Consider the following 24,019-nt stretch of genomic DNA (forward strand, 5'->3'; position numbering starts at 1 on the left):
ATTTTAATGTGTCAGAACCTAACAAAATCACCACCACCACCACCACCACACTTTTGACCTTGAGACAATGGACTGTCACGAACACCTGATGGTTTAATACGCCTAATGGACACAATCAGATACTTATTTCCCCTAGAAAAAACAATTAATCTGCAAACATATCTGGGTGTGGACAATTTTAGTTTTGGCACTGTTCTTTTTTGAACTTTTTCATTGCCTTTGTAGAGGAGTTTTTTTTTTTCCTACACTCTAACCGTATAAAAAATCATATTAAGTCTTTGAATCTAATATCAAGAGCTGTTACATAAAACAAAGCTTAATTGGAAAATGATGCAATAAATTGAGATGTTGCTGGAAAAACAACAATCCAATTGCCACTACTCTGAATAAAATGTGTATACTCTCACCTACCCATCTCTTTCACCATGCATGCACATGTTAAACATGCATCGGGTTTAGAGGTAATAACAACTCCCTTCATAGGATATAGATCTATCTGTAGCCCATCATTAGGTGGCCAGAACATAAAATTCAACGGGATCTTTAAAGGCCAACCACATCTTCCAAAAGTGGAGTCGTACTATTCCATGTTAGAAGCAAGCCGCATTTGAGAATCTCGCCAATGAATAAGACCAATATTTTGTCAACTTATTCTGTCTTCATTCCAGGCATCTTTACTTTTTATAAAGCTAATGGCACACTTGTATGTCCAATTGTACTTGAGTACAGTTATATTAATCATATTGAGAAAACTTCTAGTAGACTAGAGCGCAGGTATCCAGGTCTATTATGAACTGAGAGTTCCATTAACTAGACTATATATGTTTTCAAAGATGAGGTCAAGCAAAGTGTGGTACTCTATCTGATTAGTGATAGCATCTCATTGATGATAACAGTGTTGACATCATGGCAATACATTGGGGACTTTCGCAGATGATCCAATGGACAAATTAATAAAATGCTTCTCTCACTGAAGAAAAACTCTATTGTCTGTCATGATTGTTTATATGGATGACTTAGTTATGGTTTGCCTAAGTGTCCATTAATGTTAGAGTCAATGTTCATGGACTCTCTCTCTCTCTCTCTTTTGTGTGTGTATGAGTGTGTGTGTATATATATATATATATATATATATATATATATATATATGAGTTGAATAATGACTCTAGCAATTTGAAGTCACCCCGCCATCTTACCAGGGTTGTTTATTTAAAATAGATCAATGGTTGGAAGAAAAACAAGGACAAAAAATTGTAAACTAATATTAGATGACAAGAATGTCCACCATATTTTTATCAACATATTTCTGGTTTGACAGTAATATTCGGGCAAATGTTTTCAAGGTTAAAAAAAAAAAAAAGGAAACTTGGAATCAAATTTTACAAGAGTTTTAACGGGTTTAATAAGAATATGAGCCATTAGCAATATGCCAAAATTCCATGTATGACTTTGTTCCCTAATTGCCTTCTAAATCTTTACGTGGGCAAACCATTTCATCAATTAATACAGTCAAGAAAAGTTCTGTCTTTTCATTTAAAGAAACGATGAATTCAAGATTGATCGTATTCGTAGACCTAAAAGTTAAACTCACTCTCCTAGAGCGCCGTATATTATGGTTCCATTGTTATCTCCTGTGGGTCCATAATCTGGATGCCCTAAAATGGATGTATATATAGAGGCTTACGTAGCACACTGTTCCCTCACGCAGCACTACATCCGGCCCCGGCCCACATGAGACCGTCTGGAGTTTAGAGTTATCTACAAAGATGAGGGGATGGATCCTTATCTTTCTTAATTAATTTTATCGGCTAAAAATATTTATTGTGGCATATGATATATAGACTAGAAATAGGGGAATAATACGTGTCTACTCAAACAACATTCACAAAAATTTCTTCAAAGAGTGCAGTATAATTGGTCAGGCTGGCGAACATGCGAAATATACGTCTCCAATTCAATTTTCATGGACAATATTACAATATTTCGCTGACACTACAAGATATAATGTGACACTAAGGTTATAGTGTCCCCATATTTTTATCTTTATTAGATGACAAGTTGGATGATTATGTTGCTGGTTGACTCTAAAATGCCGGAGTCATGGTTCAATATTTGATATCTTTCCACCTAGACTACGTGATCTATTGGGGTTGCATTTTACTCCTTGCAAAATTGTCTATTTTTTTCTTTCATTTTGTCCTTACAAAGGAGCTTCTTACTTTTTCTTTAACTTTTTATTTGGGCTTGTTTGAGAAGAGACACTTTGGTGCGTTGGTAGCCCACCCACCGAACCTGATTATGTGCACATGGGTGTGTAATGACCAGAATACTCTTGTTAAAGAGAAAAAGGAAGTCTTGGAAAGGATAAAAAAGAGATTATAAGGAAGTAAAAACCCCAAAAACTACACCTCATGATCAAAAAAATTCTAAAATGCCTCAACTCTCTCTTTCTTTAGGGGTGTATATTTTTTGCGTACATGTGCATGCAACTCGATCATCCCAAGCATTCATCCCTCATGTGGAATGCCTGCACGACTTGTGAGTGGGGGCATTACTTTTTCATTTAATATTTGTGTCCTTCATTCTGGATAAGCATTATATTAGTCGTTATTAACTTCAAAGTACAGGCAAATCCTTCACTCAGATATCTGCACCGCGTTTATTGCTGCCCGGTAAAAGAAATCCATGCATGGTGTAGGTTCGATTTTGGTGCCAACCGTCAATGTCGCTAAGGTGAAACATTGATATTTTAAAGTGTGAAAGAGAATTATGGTCTCATCTCTACTTTGGATTGTATTAGACTTTTCAACTCTGACTAGTTGGTTCAATGAGGGCCAGACACGAAAAGCGTCAATGGAGCTAACATTATTGTGCCAGGTGGGCCAATTGAAAATTTATTACCTATACATTTAGTGGCTAATAAGCAAAATTTTCTAACTCCACCCCCGATTGATGTCTGTCATACGATTGATAGCAACTGTTTGAGAGAAGTCACAAACTGGCTAGTTGATTCAAATCCCACCATCCATGAGAATTGTTGTCTAGCAACTCAAACCCGGCCCTAATTAGATCATGGAGGTACTTATAGGTGATAACAGTTTAATTTAATATTTTTCCTTCTTTGCCTTGGTTTTATAGAGGTTGACTTCTTAGTTCATGTTTTCTACATTTGGGATACATTACTGCGCCATGCATCTACACAAAAGGCCGGCAGATTTTTGAAACACTTTTTAAAGTGTTAATGTTTCCAAACACCCATACAGGGACATGAAATCCACTGTTTTCATGTCAAATGGGACCGGAGGTCAAGATCCTTAGCTATCAAATACCCTTTTTTTCTTAATTTTATGAAAAATTAATCTTTATTTCTAAAATGTCTCAAAATGAATTTCTTAGCTTCACTTGCGCGTTGCTGTATGGAATTTAACATTTTTTTAGCATCTCTTGTTGCATCTCACACTTGATGGTTGAGCCTCTTGCTTGGAGCAGGTCACCAAGCTCATGTTAGAAGGCATCGTTGTTGCTTGCAAATGGGACCACTGGATTGGTGATGCCTACTCCTTCGGCATGTTCATGGCCGCATGGGCTGAGGTCTCTCGGACCAACTCACTCACTCTCGTCCCCAATTTCCGTCACTCTCTCCTCAGCCCACGCCATCCTGGGTCCTACGCTAGACAACATGTACGTGCCCATGGCATCCCTGAGCCCGCCGCCCAAGCACGAGGGTACTTCATCGGATCAATCCAGCAGCCGGATCTATCATTTGAGCGCGAGCACCCTGAACCAACTCCAAGATCTTCTTCCACTGATGGGACTACGAAAACCAAGCTGGAGGCATTCAGCACATTTCTATGGAAGTTGATGGCCAATGCCAGTGGTGATGCGGAGAGCTGCTGTCGAATGGGCATCGTCGTCGATGGCCGGTCTCGCTTGAAAGAGGGCCCGAGATCGGCACTATACGGATACTTTGGTAATGTTATCTCGATCCCATTTGGGGAGGCCACCGTCGAGGACCTGAAGAGCAAGCTGTTGGGATGGGCTGCGAAGAAGGTGAACAAGCTTCTGGTTTATGCCACCAACAGGGAGCACTTTCAGGGGCTGATTGACTATGTCGAAGGGCAAAAGCCTAACCCCATGATGACAAGGGTCTACTACAGAGGGGCCGACGATGGGCCGGCCATTGTGGTGTCACATGCAAGAGTGTTGGATCCCTCCAAGATGGACTTTGGTTGGGGTCTTCCTTTTTTGATGTCCGGGCACTTCTCTTGGGGAAGGGATGCCAGATTTGTGCTGCTGCTGCCAAGCCCCCTAGGGAATGGAGACTGGGTTGTTTACATGCATCTATTCAGGCACCAGCTTCACAAAATAGAGATGGCCAGATGGGGAAGGGGGAATACTTCAACCTCTTACTTTCCAATACCTCACCCCTCAAGAGGTTTGGGAAGAAGTGAAATAGAGATGGGGGAAGGGGGATACTTCAACCTCTTACTTCACCCCTCAACAGGTTTGAGAAGAAGTGAAATGGAGATGGGGAAGGGGAATACTTCAACCTCTTACTTTCCAACACCTCACCCCTCAAGAGGTTTGAGAAGAAGGAAGCACGCCAAAGATTGGCAATAGCTACTAATTAGGGAAGAAATAAAGTCATCTTGTTTATTAGATAGAATGTCTCTGCATGTTCATTTAAATGTATCTTGAAACAATTAATGGAGCGATTGATACTTGGTTGGGTTCTTTTGGCATTTTCTTGTATAATATTGAGAACTCATCCTTCTCAAAAAAATTTCACAAAAGAATTTCATTTTTCTTTCTTTTCGAATATCAAACAGATTCAGGATCTCAATAGTTCTAACTTTTATTATATCATAGCCAAAGAAAAATTTTGAGAGGCACTCATTCATAGATTTTCATATATATATATATATATATATATATATATACCAAAACAAATGATTGATTAATCTGAAAATAAAGAAACATTGAGGAGCCCGTACATCTCGTCAGTAATATACAGCTTTGGATTTTTTTTTTTTTCAAAGAAGAGCCTCACGTTTTCTGTCATGACAATGGAATGCTCTGCCTTCAAGACTAAGTCCGTAACGCAGGGTTCGTATTTGCACATTTTCATGAATCGTGAGATTGAATATCTATCATCAACTTCACGAGAGTCGGTCATACTATCTTGAAGTGGTTGAGACACTTGAACATGTACTTCTTCATGTTCTACATGATTCAATTTATAAAATTAGGTATCCTTCTCAACTTTCCTCCCGTTATGAACATTATGTTCAAATAACGTATCCATCCTCGAAACTATCTCCACTATATTGTCATCAATATAAATATTCCCTCTTAAAAACACGGAGTCGTTTGAATGTTCACAACATGATACGAAGGTACGTCTCTTTCCCCGAGAGTCTCAATTTTTTGTATTGGATTTGTGAAGTGAAGACGGGAGTATTGGATTGTCTGGAGGATCGAATAGTGCATTCGATCGGTATTGACGCGTGAAATTTAACAAACTCGGTGTCCCACCAAGTTCCAAACTTGTTAATAGCAGGAAAAACAGAACAAATTTCATGCTCATTATTACTAGACTTCTGCATGTATACTCATGACGACATCTTCTTCAAGTGCTTCCTAATTCCAATTTATTGAAAAGAAAAAATGCGACTTGTTTTACATTCAGACACTCACAGGTGCAATTCACAGGCTTGATACAGTTTTGCTGTAGCGGCAATGGACAGAATGAGATACAGAGACTGAGAACATCTTAGATTGCGGCTTTTTATCGATCGATCCCTTCGATCCTGTCTTCAACGTCCGAGTAGAGCTGCCTCAGCCTCTCAAGGTTCTCCTCTGAGGTCTGCCAGTACCCACGCCCATTGGCCTCCAAGAAGGTCTGCACCAATTTCCGGAAGGAGTTCGGGTTAGTGTTCATGAGCCTCTTGAGCATCTCCTCATCCTCAATGAATGTGGAGTTGGCTTCTTCGTAGACCCAGTTGTCCACCTGACCAGATGTGGCGCTCCAGCCCACTGTGTTAGTCAACCGCTTCTCTATCTCCCTGACTCCTTCGTACCCACTTGCTAACATTCCTTCATACCATTTTGGATTCAGAAGCTTGGTCCTCGCATCCAACCTCACTGTCTCGGCCAATGTTCTGACCTGTGCATTTGCAGTAGTGGTATCAGCGATGTAGGCATTTGGTTTCTTGCCGTCCTTGCGCAAGTTCTGCACCAGGTTAGTGGGGTCTGAGTCGAAGTAATGGCTGACATCTGTGAGCGAGATCTCAGATGAATCCAGGTTTTGAAATGTGGCTTCTGCAGTGCTGAGTGCCATTTCGAACACCTTGCGCTTCTCCATCATGCCGATCCCAGGCGCATCCGAGTCGAAAGCAAAGGACTTACGGCTCAAGTACATGTCTTGAAGCTGCTTCTCATCATTCCATGATGAGTTTTCTACTGCAAGATTGACATTTGAGGAGTATGAACCAGAAGCGTTGGAGAAGACCCGTGTGGCAGCCTCACGAATGCTGACACCAAGTTCTTTTGCCTGCTCAGCTGCATGTTTCCTTACATAGTTCATATCCTCTGGTTCATCAAGCTCAGCTACCAACTTCACAGCACGGTCCAAAAGATTCATCTGCAGGAATCAGAAAAAAAAAACGAAAGAAAAAAAGAAAGAATTATCATCTAGGATGATGAACATCTGATTTCTATTCATCGGATGATTTTGATTGGGCAACAGGAAACAATAAAGAGCGGTGTTCAGCCAGCTTTTGAAGTTGAAGGTTTTCTAGAAACAAAAAGGAATCCCAAATTTCCAACATCTAAAGATAATGAGTTGGAGTGCTTCAATTAAGAGTTAGCTCTTCTAGTTTACCTGATTAATGAACAGGTCCCTGAAAACTCCAGAGCAGTTGACTACGACATCAATCCTGGGGCGACCAAGCTCTTCAAGGCTTACAGGTTCAACCTTGTTCACCCTGCCAAAAGTGTCTGCAACAGGTCTTACACCAACCATCCACATCACTTGAGCTAGTGATTCACCATAAGTTTTTATGTTATCTGTTCCCCACAAAACCAGTGCAACTGTTTCGGGGTACTTGCCACCATTGTCAGCCTTCTGCCTCTCGAGCAGACGATCAACCACAATCTTAGCACTCTCCAGAGCTGCAGCAGTTGGAATTGCCTGTGGGTCAAGAGCATGGATGTTCTTCCCAGTAGGCAAGACCTTAGGATTCCTTATGGGGTCACCACCTGGTCCAGGCTCAACATAGCTGCCTTCAAGTGCTTGTTTAAGACTTCCAAGCTCATTATCAGCCACAACCAGCCTCAGACACTCTCCCAAGTATGTGAATAGTGTCCTCAGTTGTTCTTTATCAGCATTTAGAAACCTGGTTTTGTAAAGATACTGGACCCATGGCTCCATCAAACCAAAACCAAACATTGTTCCAAGTTTTTCTGCAACATCGACAACCTGGCCACGCTTGTTTGTGGTCCGGTCAACAAAGGCAGATATAGCTCCTCGAGAAGCTTCTGTAATCTGGCGAAGGAGCTCAACATCATCCAGAATTCCCTTGTCATTTCCTCTGTAAATGTCCTGGATGTCTCTGTTGATTGACTCGGCTAGTATTGAGGGTAAAGACCGTATTCCTTCTTCCGCTCTGTCCAGGGAGGCAATGTTAACAAGTGTTGCAACAGCTTCCATGGCAGAAGGTGGCTCTCCAATAACGTGCAAACCACAGGGTAACAGCCTAGACTCAATCTCCATAATCTTGCGGTAAATGTTGCCAACCACAAGATCTCTCTCATCAGATGACAGCTGAGTACCTGCTCAAAAATAAGTTTGTTGGTTATTGCAAAAGAAATTTGATAGAAAGAACAATCATATTATATTCACATAAGAAGTTTCGTAGATTTCAAACTAACAATCACCAATTCTTGCCGTCTGTGTTCTTAAAAAGTGAACACAGCTTAGAGACTCCAACAAAAACAGGGAAATCGAATACAACCAATACTTTCCTGAAGTAGAGCAACATCAGTAACTTTAGAATTTCATTAACTTGCAACATGTATTTCAAAATGATGTATCATGACAAAATCGATAGATTCAAGTCCTTTTACATTCCATACTGCTAGATGTTTCTCGTTGAGTCTATAGACTATTTTTTTCTTTTTTCACTGCAGGGCTATAAATATAACCAAATCCAAATTAATATGTTACTTGACGTCCTACATGTGAAGAAATTCTGCGAAAACATGTTATTTCTAGCATGTTAAAAACTGAGAGCAGATGTCAATTCAACTTGGGAAACAGCATTAAGCAAGCAAGGTTGGATAAATCTCAAAAATTAAGATCACTAAAGTTTACCTTCGTCAGGCAGGCTCACATCCTTGTCAAGATTGCACTGCTTGGCAGTGCTAATAATGCTGTTTATAATCTGCTCGCCACGACCGGTGTCCTTGAGGCTCTGGTACGAGGAGATAAGTTCACTTAACTGCTTCAGACCCTTGTACAGCCCAGCATTTTCTGCTGGTGGGGTGAGGTAACTAATGGTGTTGGCATAGCTACGTCTCTTGGCAATGGTGGCTTCAGATGGATTGTTTGCAGCATAATAGTATATGTTTGGGATGTTACCAATCAGACTGTCAGGGTAGCAGACATCACTCATCCCCACTTGCTTTCCAGGCATAAATTCAAGTGAACCATGTGTTCCAAAGTGCAGAACTGCATCAGCCTTGAAAATCTTTTCGACAAATGAATAATAGGCAGCAAATCCATGATGTGGGCTTGCTGATTTTGAAAAGAGAAGGCGCATGGGGTCACCTTCGTAGCCAAAAGTGGGTTGGACACCAATAAACACATTGCCATACTGTTTTCCATAGACTAGCAGGTTTTCCCCATCAGAGTTGAGGTTCCCTGGTGGTTTTCCCCAGCTGTCCTCCAGGGCTTTTGCATAAGGAGTCAGCTGCTGGTACTCCCTAATGTTCATCTTGTAAGCAATGTTGAGGTTTGGACTACTAAATTTTGCTTCTTTGTCATGAATTACATCCTCAACGAGAGCTTCTGCTGTTTCTGGCAAGCCATCAACATGGTAACCATCTTTCTTCAAGTCTTTGAGAACACTAAAGATGGAAGAAAACACATTGAGATATGCCGCTGTCCCTACATTTCCTTTGTCTGGAGGAAAGCTGAACACAGTGATGGCGATCTTCTTTTCCTCCTGCACACGTTGGACGCACAAATTAAACATTTGCCTGACTAAAAACACCATCACTCTGTTCATGTATTGTCACATCGATATGTCTTGAAGAGCTTGAAATTTGCCAATTACTCAACATACTACCTCCAAAAGAAAAAATAACAACCTTAATGAACCACAAAGGATTCAATTTAAAAGCTAAACAAACGACAGATAAAAGGCATGTATGAAAAGAAGAAAACAAGGAAGTCTCCCCAGTAAGCCAAATACCTTTGATTTTCTTTTCAGTTCTGCCCATCTAATGGCTCTAGTGCAGAGCTGCTCCACCCTCTTGTGAAGAGCATGGGACTTGCCTATTGAGTTACCATGTTCAAAATAGAATCAGTATATCATAAAAGGAAACATGCAATGGGTGGAAAGTACTGCTTTCAGAGCCAGCAATCACCTGTTCTGCCATCACGACCAGAGAAAACAATTGGTTCCAGTCCACCATCGAGTTCAGGAAGCGCAACTTGAAGAGCCACTTGAATTGGGTGCAGCCCCAAAGTGCTCGCAAGCCATTCCTCTGTTGTCTGAAAAACCAAGGGGAGCGCAACAATGTAGGGGACATCCAATTTCCTCAGTGCCTCAATGGCCTTGGGGTGATCCTGCCGGGCAGGGCCACCGACAAGTGCAAAACCAGTGAGCGAAACAACTGCATGAACAAATGGCTTCTTTGTGATGGGATCCACTAAAAATTTCTCTGCTGGGGCTGAGAAGTCCAATCCCCCTGCAAAGATTGGTATCACCTTCGCTCCCCTAGCTTCCAATTCCATGATCACTGCAACATAGTGACTCTCATCTCCTGTCACAATGTGGCTTCTCTGCAGTATCAGGCCTATCACCGGCGTATTCGGGTCCTTGATCTTCATGTTCACGGCATCCTTCCTTGTTCCATACCAGTTCAGATACTCCTTTACGTCAGAGTACATACAGGGTGCCATTGGGTGCCAAATTCCGCTATCTAGGAAGACCACTGGTTCCGAATAGTCCATTTTCACATCCTTCAGTGCCGGAACATAGGAACCGGAGATCATCTTGAGGAAATTCTCAAGATTATCCGGCGACCCACCAAGCCAGAATTGCAGGCTCAGTATATAGAGCCTTGCATCACGAGCTTTGTCACTTGGCAGATACTTGAGCACCTTGGGCAGCGTCCGGACCAATTTCAGCATGCTATCGGCGAACCCGGCGGACTGCTTCTTCTTCTTAAACAGCTGAAAGAAGGGGCTCTTGGATTGGCCGAGCTGGGACATACTAAAAGACCCCAGTTTGTTCAGCCTCATGACTTCAGGCATAGAAGGGAAGACCAGAACAGCATCAAGCCTGTCCCTCTCCTTCTCCACCGCCGCCTTCACCTTTTGAGCGAGCTCCTCGACGAAGATGAGCGATCCGATGAAGATGTTAGCGTCAGAGAGATCCTTGCAGAAGGTCTGGTACGTAGACTCGCTCCTGAGTTCCTCCACCAGATACCCAACGACTTCAAACGCCGCATCTCTGTCCTTGCTGTTTAGGTTCCTGACTGCAGCAGTGAGTGCGGATTGGTACTGGGCCTCAAGCACCACATAGACGACCTTCACTCTGGGAAGTCCATTGTTGTTCCTCTCTGGTAGAATTCTCCTCACCTCAGGTGTGGTCTGAGTGAACAAGCCATTGCCCAGCATGGTACACCTTATGTTGCCCATTCTAGGAGTAGGCCTGACCTGCCCAAACCTTTCATTCTGTAAAAGAGGGGAACCGAAAGTAGTTCTGAAGAGGTTGGAGAAGGAAGCATGGCGTGGGTGCCTAGAGGAGAGTATGAAGTGAGACTGAACCACAGATGCCATGGCCGTTGCTCTGCACTCAGACCCTCTGTTAGCTTGTGAAGTCAGTTCATATGAGGACTTTCAGTAAGAGAGAAGTCGTCGGGGGAAAATGGAGAAACAGAGAAAGAGTGGGAATGTGGGGAGAAGAGAACCAGAGGGGTCGCAGTGAAGAAGGATATTTAAATATGCATTAAAATTTCTGCGGCTCATCTCAAGGAAAAAGGACAGCCATTGGTGCTACAATTTTTTCTTTTTTTCTTTCTAATACATGGTCTGTGACTGTTGTGGGATCTTCTTGCTTTTTCTTGGCGGTGAGAGTGTGAATGCAACGTGGATGCTTCCGTGACTACAAAAGAAAAGTGGGACCTCGGCTTCTTCTCCGCCTTTTTAAGAATCTGTGTGGCTGAAGGAGATGAAACTTGAGAGATTTTAGCTGAGATGGGGATGGCGTTTTCAGCAATCCTATTGGCTGTTGGGATTCCCCACCTTGCAGAGCTAAGCAGTCATTTGCTTTGTGAATAGTGGATTTGGATGAGGGAGTTTAGGAGATCTTTTCCTCTTTTTTCCCCTGTGACATTGAAGAAGATATCTCCTCGTATGACCCATAAACACCACAAGTTGGTGTCTTATCTTTCAAGCTTAGGTTTCCCTGGCTGGTAATTGTACATGTATGCTGACAAATATACACCCTTAATTTTACTCTCTCTCTCTCTCCCTCTCTCTCTCTCTCTACATATATATATATAAATACCACAAACTGGTTATCGTGTATCGGTGTTTTGGTTATTGGCTGTTCGGTGTACACGTATATAGAGGGTTTTACAGATACGATATTTTCGTTTTTTGACCATAGAACTGGTAAAACATTGACGCCTTGTTAGCTGCAAGTGAAATTTATCTGAGACAACTATTGTGCTGAATAACTTATTTCAGCTTCGATTGTGAGAAAAACAATCCCCATCAAAATGGGAATCATGTTTTTGGGTCAAGAATTTCACCTTGTTGCATTAAAAATTAGTTGTACGGAATAATGTGGATAAATTACCTTGTAATACATGACTTCTTCATTATTAAGTTTTAAAAAGATGGTTAGTCTTCAAGTTTTTATGGAATTGAAGTGTCAGCCCGCACCTGATCGGGTGAATCCGATCATTTCCAAAAAAAAAAAAAAAAAAACTAGCAAACCAGTTACCACCAACAAAGATCATCATATGGTTAGGTGAGTGAAAGTAGTATTTAATTCTATTGCTCAATCAAAAACCTGAAGCCTCAAACCTTCCCTCCATTTCTATAGGGTAAGAGGCTTACTTTGAGCATATCAATGTTTCCTCTTTCTCTCTTTTGCAATATCTTTTGCAATATAGGAGGTTGATGCTTCAAAATTTTGAAATAAAAACTAACCACCTACCAGCCCCTCTGACAGTTACCCGAACCCCCTTAGTGATAAAAGCCATCATATGTAGAAAAATAGTATATAAGCACATCTAGAGTATGAAAGCACAATTTGTTTTCCATTTCACCCTAAAGCCAACCGCTTCCACAAACTTAACTTTTCAAAGTTTGAGGAAGATGTCGTAACTTTATTAGCCAAAAAAATGGGTTTTCCTGTTTCTCACATCTTTCTAAAATACCTATGCAAACAATTGGCCGAACCCTTTTCATTTAGAATATAAAAGCGACTGCCACTCTAATCTTTTAAGAATTCAGAGTATGTAATATTAATTTTAGTAAGAACATTGTTAAATTTAATTTTTTGTTCTGATCTTTAACAGAGTTTGATCATGTTTTGAATCGAAGCTAAACACTTTTTTACTCATATTGCCCCTAATATTTCCTTTACCATTACCATGTTCGTCATCATCATATACTTCTGAGATCTTAAAACAGAGGATCGGTTTGAACCTACTTACCATTTGATACGTTCATTTCGCTTATTCTCCCACTTTTGCTCACTTAAAACAAAAAAATTTGGTTGAGAAAAGGTCAGTAGTTATCACAGTTCGAACAATCTCAGTTCGAACAATCTGGATACTTCAAAAATATATGATACTCCAATTCCATGTGGGTGGTTTATCATGATCATCCTTTTGCATTTTCATTTGCTTCTTTGCAGTTAATGGTCAATCAATGTGAACCAATACGAATTACAATTAACAAAGTACGTAGTGGAGAAAGAACCTAATTCTCGCTATTTATTTTTTTCCTTTTGGCTCATATGTGTGGGAGGAAGGCCGAAGCCTTCCCTTCCCCCCTCCTTTCATTCGCCTCGGGTCCAAGATTGCTTTATAGTGTCATTCCTTTTGAAGCACAAAGGATTGATGCCACAGGAATTTGACATAAGAGCTGGCCGCTTATGCTCACAACCGTTGCTTCAAGAGAGATACTTTTTCCTTAGAACTCAAGAACTCCATGCAAATAAAAACTTGAAAGAGATGTTCCTTGTGGCGCCATTCAATCCCTATATTTGTTTAGCGCTATGATTTTAAGTGTTTAACAAGAACATAAAAAACAAACCGAAAATATATAATTGGAAGGCCAATTTCATAAGACTTTATAAAACAATTTCATGAGACTGAAACATATATAATTTCTTCTTGAGAAGTTTACTTTCTTAGTTTGGTGTCATTCATCAAAACAATATAATTCATAACTAATGGTCTTGATGTTGGTATTCCAATCTTTCAACTTACTTCATTTCATGGCCAGTACCGTTGCCCGAGAACGTTTTCCAAAACATATGGAGGCCGTTTGGTAACTGTAACCAATACTTCTGTGATCCGATTGTAGAATCTTAAAATGTTTCATGAATCTGCCTTTTTTAAAGTTAGGTTCATGGAATAGTAACAACGTGTTATCAATGCCAAACTCCTCAATACTAGAACTAAACTTTCAACGGTTTGCCTTTTCGTAAGATAAAAAAATAATATATGTGGGAATATACTAGATCATGTTAATTAATTGTTAGAAAAAATAAATCTTAATATCCAATATTGCTGTAAAAACCTGAATTCTAAGTTTGTAAATCATTGTTAAATATTTGACAATGAGCATTCAATACAAAATGCCAGGTTGTTCGGGCTGACAAAAAAAAATGGCATACTAAAGACGATTTATAAGGGGGACAAGACCAAATAACTCAAAATACATTTTCAGTGTGTATGCTCTTTTTCATAATATAATTTTGTAAACGTGAACTTAGTATTGATTTAGTACGAAATACATATCAAGATAGACATTTGGATACCCAAACGGACACATATATATATATATATATATATATATATATATATATATATATATATATATATATATATATATATATATATATATATATATGTATATTACGCTTGAACATCGAGCCAGCCGACACCCAAAAATTGAGTTTGAGCCCGGCCGGGTAAACTTTTTTAAATATCAAATAAAAAATATAAAGTATAACATATATTTTAAATATAAAATATTTAAAAAGTAAATCAGGCCGACTTGGGCTGGCCCGATACGTTATCGGGCCAGTTAGGGCCTATTTTTTCAGGCCCTAACCCGGGCCGAGTAATGGCCCCGATGCCCAGGCCTAATATATATATAAAACATGGATGTGATCCTCCATTTTTGAAGCCTATAGACTGAAAAAACATCCATCTTTTCTGCATGTATGGTTAGGACTTTACTAGCCAATAATGAAGCCCAAAAATCTTAATAAGTTATTAGAATTGAAACATCAAATCATGTGGTTATTTTCATTAAAAGGGATTCTATTCTGATATAGTAGAATGTTACACTTTAATTTAAAAACTGATTTAAAAGGTTTTTAGAAAAACATTATTCTTACAGGACAACCTTTTTTTAGGGTATTGCAACTAAAACCTTATCTAAGGGAGTATTGACAATAGTAACTTGATGTTATTGTTTCGTGTATCTGCCTCAAAAATTAGTTAGATAGATTCATAGATTACTTTTTAAAATGTTTCATCAATTTGTATCATTTTTTAAAATAGATATATGCGACAGTAACATCTTACATACAATTGCTAAACAACCCCTAATAATATTTAACCTCACAAAGTGGTCTTTGCTGGTTCACATGGACTTCCATGTGCCCCATGCTACTGAGCATTGCACCAAATGAAAAATTTTCAGCTTCTTATAATACATCAAAGGACAGGACCGAAATTTTTCAAAAAAAATTTACTTGCTCTATGTACAGATGTATGGCTTGAGGATCCAGGTAAAAAGAAATAGCCCTTTAGGGGTTCCAACTATTTCTTCTGCATTTCGTATACTAAAAGTGAATTGGTTATATCTTTTTACCAAATGGCCAGATAATAATAGGTCAACTATAAATCTAAAGTTGTTACATATTGGTAGTGCATGCATTGGTTTCTCTAAATTAATTAGCTAGAATGCTATAAGAAAAGATCACAAACGAATGTTGTATATTTGATTGGATATAGAAGTTTGCGCAGAATTTTAAATTGCAATTTGTCGAAGATTGCAATAATGAAAGAGAACCCAAGAAATAAAACAGAAAATATAAGTAATTAATAATAATTTTATTTGCCTCATAGTCCATAAAGCAACCCCCTTCAATGTTTTGTACATAAAAGAAAATCCTGCATTTAATCTCAAGAAAGCAAAAAAGTGTCTAATCACGATAATGAATTCGCGTCCTTTTTTTTTTTATATCACCTCATTCATCTGCATTTTTTTCCCTTTTCTTGGTTTCCATGCAATAACAATTAACAACTTTATAACCACATATTTGCCTCCAAACCATTCTTTAACTTTTGACTATATTTTGCCCGAAATAACAATTAACAACTTTCTATCCACATATTTGCCTCCAAACAATTCTTCAACTATTGACCACATTTTGCATCGCATTTTTTATTTTTGTGAGAACTGATGGGAAGTGGTTCTTCGATCGCAACCCAACATTGTTGAATTAGGTTCTATCTTTTTAACAATATGAACACCCAATATTGAATTTGTGAAGACAAAGCATGCATCATCAGGTCTCGTCTTTCCTATTTTTCTGTATCACTTATGCGTTGCTTCACATTTGAATGGATTTAATATCACAAACCAGCCCACTTTTATACTGGGTGGGCCTGGGCTTGGGCTTCTGGTCTGACGGATTCCAACTCATCTCTTAGCAGTTTTAGCTTCTCCCAAAATACTAAAAACCGGGACATTCTATCTTTTAACCAACGCATTGGCATATTTTTGATACATGGTTAAATTTTTATATCCACACTCCTTAAGCCATATGCGTTCATACATGTGAGGCTTCAACATATCAGCAAAAGATGCCTTATGTCATCTACAATACTTTGTTTCTGATGGAAATCTTATGATATAGTATTAGACAAAATATTGATGAAGCCCAAATTTGGATATGGACTGAAGATTGACAACTTGTTCGAGTGTTAAACTGAATTTTTATACCAAATATCCTGACCAATAGCAGAGCTATTTGGGGCTGGTGTGGGCCACTACCTATGCTAACTAACACCAACCCTTGAATAAAAAATTACTATGAGGGAGCTGGACCATGATCCAGCTAGATGTGATGTCAGGCTCCAAATCCACTAAGGTTAGTGTCCCTTGATTAATTTTTTTACTTCCGCGACTTGTCATAACCTAATTCTAGTGGCGAAGCCACATATAGGGTGTGGGCAATTGCTAGCTTGTCAATTTTTTTTTACATTAAGATCGTTTAATATTTACTTTGTTATACATATAAGTGCTCCTTAATGAGTTTGGGCTCTTGGTTTAGTAGATTTCTCTCCAACTTTACATCATATCTAGAAGTTCTACATTCAATGTTCAAACATTTAGTAACGTGTGACGGATAATAATTAACATAAGAAATGCATTATAATGAACCGACAACATAAGAGAAAAAGTACTTAAGAGACAACAGTTATTAAATTTTAAATTTTTAAGGAGCATTACTACAACGGCGGCGAGTCCGTTCGCTGCTATAAACATGTGTGCCCCACACGATGCGCATCTTTTCGTAGTGCTAATGGCGCGCTTTTCCCTTCGTGACTCGTGAGGCATGGTAGAGAATGCGCCCGCTTCTTCTCTGCTCAGTCTGGCTCCTCCAGAGCACCGTTCAGCGGAAACCATCAAAGAAGAGTGGCGATCTCTGAGTCCTCTCCTCTTCGTTGCTTCTCCGGAACGTGCGGAGAAAGGAACTACTCCATTACACGGAGAGAGGACCCAGCCGCAATTGCAGAATCCAGGGAGAAGAAATCGGTTCTTCTCTTCTCTGTCGACTTCCCCAGGTCACGCCAAATCGAACCCATCGCTACCTCGTGATCTCAGAGAAGGGGAAATAGCTTACAGCCTTGCATTTTCTTCTTCTCTCTTGTCAATCGTCTTCTCCAGAACGTGCAGAGATTGAAGTCTTCGTTTTCCCCTCTTTTCGAGCTCAAACCCTAAGCACAACGCTGTGATCCCCCTCCACCTGTAGCGTTTATACTGTGCCTGAGAAAAGCACTGCACCGTTCAAAATTTATTGTTTCCTCGTTTGATTCCCACAGGCTTCTCCAATTTCCCTCCCTCCCTTTTGTTTGATTAATCTGTGCCAAAAAAATGTAACTAGTATTGTCAAAGATTGCATGATACCTTGATTCCGAATATGAGAGAAAGATATCCACATCCAATTTGATCGTCATTTTATTTAACACTGGTAGTATTTTAAATGATGTATTGAGCGAGAAAGCGGGGGACGCAACTGGATTCCGTTTTTATCTAGTGGTAGTGGTTATAATTTGTTAGCAGACCAAATTCTCTTTTGGATGTTTTAACAAAAATCTTCTCGGATTATTAGTGAATGATTATTTATTGTATTTGATACTGAACTAAAGTCACTCCCCAATGGACATGATATCTTGCCCTGTATCCTCTTGTTTTGCTATTTGTATTTGATACTGAACTATAATTCACTGTGTTCGTATACTCTTGTTTTTCTATTTGTATTTGATACTAAAAACTGTTACACTTGCAACTGGTCACAGATATCGCGATATTTTAGAAAATCGGAATATTTATGAGAAAAATCAAATAAAACGAAAAAATGAGAAAAAAAAATCGCTAGATTTTGAAAAATCTCGCCAAAAATGAAAATCTCGCAAATTATCGCGATTTCTTCCTGAGATTTTAATATTTTTCAATTTTTTTGAAATTTTTAAGGTTTCTTATTATTTTTATTGTTTTTTTATTTTTTAAAAAATTGTTGAAATCTGAAATTTACCCAAGAACAACTTGGCTGAAAAATGTCCGAGAAAACCTTGCCGAAATTTGTCCGAGAACCATATTTGTAACAATGCTTACAACTGAAGAAATCTAGTCATTTATGTACTGCACGTTACTCCATCGAGTGCACTTGCTGCCCTAGTTTGTATTGTCATTGATGTTTTGCACATACAACTCATGTTTTTTTTTATTGGAGTGAGGATTTGGAAAATTACTACTCGATGCACTTATTTTGGAGGTTCTGCTGACACAGAACTGCAAGAAAAACTTGTTGGGTTTCCATCACATGTAATCAAGGTACAAAAGAAAGCTACGGCTTAGATAGTTGGCTGGGGTGTTTAGCAATGATGGGATTTGCAGCGGTAGTTGCAGTTGAAGTGGTTACAGGGAAGGGACTCTTTTAGGTCCGTCTTTTCTTTCGTGCATTGTTCATTATAGCATTTAAAGTACTGTAAATAATTTCACCTTTTTATTGATTGATAAAGAAGTTTATCTGACAAATCATACTTACGTGATTGATTTCATTCATTCATGATAAACTAAGGAATCCTGCTTTGGTTACATTTATACTATTTCTGAATAAGCAAATAAAATCACGCAATGACATTTCCTCTGTTTGGGCACATGGTCAAATGTTACATCATTGAAATTATCTGCCCCTGACAAATATACAATTCTTTTATGTATTTTCCAGTCTGTAGTTCTTTTTCGCATTTATTTGCCAATCATGAACTTTGCAGTATCAATTTCTCCTGTGCTTAATTATACATGAATTTTGTAACTCTCAGATTCTCTTAGCATTTGATCAATTAGTTGCAGCTAAAGGGCCTTCGGCCCTTCAGGTGTCTAGCTTATCATGTATTTTCTTCATATTTAATGGTTCTCTTAAATGTGCTTGCTTATTTTCTGCAGGAACAGTGATGAGTGGCAAAGATGCACCAAAGCTTTGCATAAGATTCATCCGTGCTGCAGGAGTGCTTGAGATTCATCTGTGTTGCAGGAGATGCTATGACAGAAACTGCAGTAAAGGTGCCTCTTTTAGTTCTCTTCATTTCTATAATCCAAGGTCTTCGTCCTCTTCTTGCATAAAATTCTTAATGGAATTTTTTAGTATGAAATATGCATTTTTTACTCAGTTTATTTGGATATGAAGATGAAATTTTATAATCTATAGATGAGAAATTTTCCTTTCCTTTCTTTATCCTTACTACTGATCATATTTTTACATATCAAAGGCCAAAGGTTTTCAGTTTCAAGCATGAAGATACATCTGTACAACTAAATCTCAAAGAGACTTAGAAATGGTCAATGAATGTTATTATAAGTATAATTGCATAATCTTGTGAAATTACATTTTCCAGGGTGCTGTTATTCTTGAAGATTGCATGAACATATTACACGCTATTGATTAAGAGATTGCATTGTGTGAAATCAGACTGCATGGAAGATGTGTGGTCTTGTGTTGCTGCTCAACATGAGTTTCTGACAAAGTTCCTTGATGTTTCCACCAGATTTTCACCAAGTGGTGCATGTCCTGTAGGCCCTCTTATACTTATCTCCTGCATAGCTTTTGGAGAGAGAGAGAGAGAGGTCCTCCATCTGAAGCAAATGGATAGTTTAGAGAAAAACAAGGAGAAAAATGTGTGAACTGATATTAGATGGTGAAAATGCCCGTCACCTTTTTCTCTTTGTTTTTCTCTTAACTGTCCATCATGTTGGATCAGGTGACCTTGATTAGATAGCTGAAGGACTCTGAAAAGGCACCATTCAATTTTCCTATATATATATATATATATATAGAGAGAGAGAGAGAGAGAGAGACTGGATTGGTTCTTATGGCCATCTAGCCTCTCGGCAGAATGTGTGAGAGGCTGCGCTCATCCAGCTGGCCAGGTGGGTAGCTCAGCTGGTTAGAGCAAAGCACTGAAAATCCTTTGTGTCAGTTGTTTGAATCCACTTCTAAGCAGCTGGTAGTGAGATAGTGCTAGCTAAGCAACTCCTATTTGTTGTTTATAGAGACCCCACTCCCATCCCGTGGTGCAAAGGGCTTTTTGTTTTTTCTGGAACAGACAGCAGTGTTTTGCTGATGCCTCAAATCAATCGTTGCGACATGCTATATTATATATGTGTGTGTGTGTGTGTGTGTGTGACGTGTGTGTGATATAAAGCTATAAAATATAAAAGCATTATCTGTGCAACACACCTAAACTTGAAATTGCATCAGTTTTCCTGTTTTTCATTAGGGAATCCATTTTCAGATAGTGAAAGGCTGAAAATTTTATCCAGCATCACTTGAATTGATAGGAGCATCACTGGAGAACAGATACTCCAGGAAATAGAGAATGAGTGGAAAATCTCTTTAGAAAGAGTACATGTTTTTGATAAGCACGTGGAGATATTTTTGCCCCTCAACACCAGCCAAGAGTTCTTGATTCCAACAAAACATGAGTGTTCTCATAGACCTAATCTCTTTTCCTTACAACAAAAGGATCCAAGCAGCTGCAGTTAAGGACATGTGGGTTCATATTTATCACATGGCCTAGATGAAGATGGTGCATACAACATTTTAGAGGACCTTGCTGATTGCCAATTTGATTGAGTCTTACCAAAGAAGAAGGTACAGAGTCAACATGTCAAAAATAGGTGGTGATGCATGTGTAGTGAATTTCTTGCTTTCTGCTTGTTAAGTTTTACCTTTTATGCTTCACTAAGAATGAAGATATCTAAATTTTACCTGTCATTCAGCATGATCATATGAGTGAGTTGCTGTCTATACTACTAGGAACGAAAAGCAGAATATGAGACTCAACACCAATCAAGCGACACCTTTCCTGACCCTGTCAAACAGACAGATATGATTTCACAAGCTCAGAATGTCTCCATACATACTGGTAAACATTATCATCTACTGCTAATGTGCAGTGAGCTTCTATAGTTCTAGAAGTGGATCAGGTATGAGTGGAGCCAACTTGTGGACATACCTTATGTGGTAATCAATGACGTAAAATGCCTCCAAATTGCAAAAACAAATGAAAAGTTCAAGTAACAATAGTTTTAAGAGTTATAATTTGGCATGTCGGGATTTAACTACTTTACTGCAATACTGCACCACAGTAGCAGTAGTTAAAGACTGACAAGCAACAAGCAAATTTATACCCCTTAAAACAGGTTGGTTACAAATATGATGATCTAAATTTGTGGTCTTCTGTTCTACAATTTATCTATTTGTACTGCAACCTTATTATATTTCAAGGGCTGAAAAATAACAAAATTCACTCTGAAGGAATAAAGTGCAGCTTCCTTTACCATCTCTCATTTTAATCAGTTGAACGACTCTATATGTTTTGATTTTGTGAACAGATGCAGACATGTCCATATGTGTGCACATTTATGTATGTATGATTCTCTATTAACAGGCTACCTTGCAGCCAACCATAACTAAAGTACGTGTTTGGGTCCAACAAAGTGGAAGATGAAACCTGGGCAATAGGTGGCAAATCAAAGAGCAGAAAGTAGTGAAAAGAAATAGATAATCATAGCTTAGAGCATGCCAATGATTGCTGTTGTTCATGCTAATGTTGCAGGCAAAGCAAAGACGGCTATATGAATGTTGGACATTATCAGAAGAATGGCCACTGGTTTCCAGAAGAGATAGAGCCAAATAAAAATAAAAGAGGGAGAAATCTTTCCAAGTAGTTGAGATTATCTTCCCATCATGGTCATCTAAAAGCATGGAACATTTCTCTATTTATTGTCTCTCTTCTATTTTATAACCAAGGGTGATGGTGGTCTTCTATGGACTAGGAGCAAGTTCTAGCCATGTTAAATTGTTCTTCTTATTTCTAATTTTATTTTTTCAACTAGTTCACTTGATGACCACAAAGAAATCATGAAACCAAATTGGTAAGGCTAATACAGGACTGGCGGTTTGTTTTTGGCAAGATTTTCACTGGCAGAGAACCCCTGCTAATGTGGAGATGATAGCAGGGAAATATTTGCCAGTACAGACCTCTAGCGGTGGTCATGGCAGCACATTACGCTGCTGCAATATACTGTTTTTCTTATAGTGGTAGCATCGATTATTTGTAGAAAGTGATACATCAGGATGACCTTCTTTCATGATTCAGAAAAATTATCAGATGTATGCTCAATATGTAGTCACTAGGTAAAAGAGCTTTTGACAATGTATTATGCTCCAATTCCTGTAAACATTGACATGCTACTTAGTTTAAGCTTCATTATTTCATTCATTGCCTCATTAAAGTCATCACTAATATATATTAACGATCAACTTCTAGTAAATGGTGATGCAGGAGAGCTAATTATATGTACTATCAAATACTTGCTAGTCTTCATGTTTATGCCCATGCCTATACTTTTCAATGTTCATATTTTATAACGTTGAGTTAGTTCCTTTATGCTTTCAGTATTGTGTACAATTTGTGCGTAATGAGTTTGAATTATTGGTTTTAGCTGTAGGTTTTTTTTTGAAAAAACAGATGAATTGCTACTTGAGAAAGCACAATACAAGTAGAAAGATGCTTTTGTAAACATTATAGAAAGAGAGGGTCTCAAGAATAGGGCCTAAAAAAATATGGTTCGGAACCAAATTTTTCTGATGTATTTGATTAAGTGACAAGTTGATTTGCATTTGAACGATTTGCTGCTGAATCAACAAGGGTGGAACTTGCTGAAGAAAGATGTGAACAACTTGAGCAAAGAAATGTGTTGTAGGAGAGGTTGCACAACTATGTCAACAACAGTAGATTTGGAGTTTGAAACAATCCTCCTAATTAGATATTATCTTCTATTATTTGAATACTGAAGTTGATTGACGATGACATATTAAAAATCTTGCATATATGGGTTTTGCATCTGGTTTCTACCTTACTATAGTGGGCATGCATTTCTTGGTTTTTAATGAGAGACCTTTGCATACATTTGTAGATTTCTCACTGATTGGAGTCTCAGGGGACTACTAGAAGTTATTAAAGTTTGACATTTGCGGTGTAAAGCAAAGCAAAGCAATCGTCGATAGTTTAGTCATGTGAGGCGAAGTTCACGAGCTGGAGAAAGCTTGACTGGTCTGAGGGCCCCGCAGCGGAGCGGGGCTTCTTTGAAAGGGGGGAGTGAGGATGGTTCTGAAAGGGCGAAGGTCCGGAAAGCCCTCAAAAATGGATGGACAAGCAGAATGTTCAGGCAATAGAAGAGTGGGGAGTCCCCGTGACCGAGCTACTGCACGTGGCTGAACAGATCTCTCTCTCTCTCTCTCTCTCTCTCTCTCTCTCTATTGTTTGCTAAGGCTGATAATCACATTGAAGGATATTCAATTCACATTAAAGGATATTAATTGTGGAGGATCAACCAGTGTTGCATGATATTTAATGATGCTAAATATATATCCTCACAAAATGTTTACAGCTCTGACCAGAATTATCAGTGAGGACTGTCTGTGAACGTCAGTGATGGTTTGTAATCAAAGGCATCACAGTTGCTTGTGTTTCCTGTAGTATCTGTTTGTGAGATCTATTTGAAGCTTAGATACCGCTGATGCTGTGATGGTTTCTGTTTTCCGTGCCTTGATGTACATCACTTATCGATATGGCTATAAGGTAACTGAAAGATTCCTGTGGATTTTATGGGTTCCATAATGCAACGTGAAGCACACTTCAATGGACAGACAATTTTCCGTTACTAGATGTATCC

The 24,019-nt window shown here is 38.9% G+C and overlaps 3 protein-coding genes across 5 annotated transcripts; 2 read left to right on the plus strand and 1 right to left on the minus strand.

Moving 5' to 3' along the window:
• Positions 1-3,072: 3,072 nt before the first annotated feature.
• On the plus strand, positions 3,073-4,620 carry LOC116267040 (coniferyl alcohol acyltransferase-like). Its single transcript, XM_050081249.1, has 2 exons — positions 3,073-3,078; positions 3,490-4,620. The coding sequence occupies exons 1-2, from the start codon at positions 3,073-3,075 to the stop codon at positions 4,618-4,620; spliced, it is 1,137 nt and encodes a 378-aa protein (XP_049937206.1).
• An 893-nt stretch (positions 4,621-5,513) lies between these two features.
• On the minus strand, positions 5,514-11,311 carry LOC116266924 (magnesium-chelatase subunit ChlH, chloroplastic). The gene is made up of 5 exons (XM_031648429.2): positions 9,652-11,311; positions 9,477-9,559; positions 8,375-9,227; positions 6,884-7,833; positions 5,514-6,643 (listed from the first exon to the last, which is right to left on the minus strand). The coding sequence occupies exons 1-5, from the start codon at positions 11,069-11,071 to the stop codon at positions 5,789-5,791; spliced, it is 4,161 nt and encodes a 1,386-aa protein (XP_031504289.1). The 5' UTR covers positions 11,072-11,311; the 3' UTR covers positions 5,514-5,788.
• Positions 11,312-17,087: 5,776 nt separating this feature from the next.
• Positions 17,088-24,019, plus strand: LOC116266926 (uncharacterized). Of its 3 annotated transcripts, XR_007575172.1 has the most exons (4): positions 17,088-17,340; positions 18,567-18,717; positions 19,226-19,342; positions 23,261-24,018. XR_007575172.1 is itself a non-coding variant. In XM_031648432.2 (3 exons), exons 1-3 carry the CDS (start codon positions 17,112-17,114, stop codon positions 23,293-23,295), a joined length of 381 nt encoding a protein of 126 aa, XP_031504292.1. In that variant the 5' UTR covers positions 17,088-17,111; the 3' UTR covers positions 23,296-24,019. The 3 variants fall into 3 exon arrangements, 1 of the variants encoding a protein (XP_031504292.1); XR_004175486.2 differs by having other exon boundaries at positions 17,088-18,717; positions 23,261-24,016; XM_031648432.2 differs by lacking the exon at positions 18,567-18,717 and having other exon boundaries at positions 23,261-24,019.

The sequence above is a fragment of the Nymphaea colorata genome, chromosome 13 (assembly GCF_008831285.2).
Source record: "Nymphaea colorata isolate Beijing-Zhang1983 chromosome 13, ASM883128v2, whole genome shotgun sequence".
NCBI classification, from domain to species: Eukaryota; Viridiplantae; Streptophyta; class Magnoliopsida; order Nymphaeales; family Nymphaeaceae; genus Nymphaea; species Nymphaea colorata.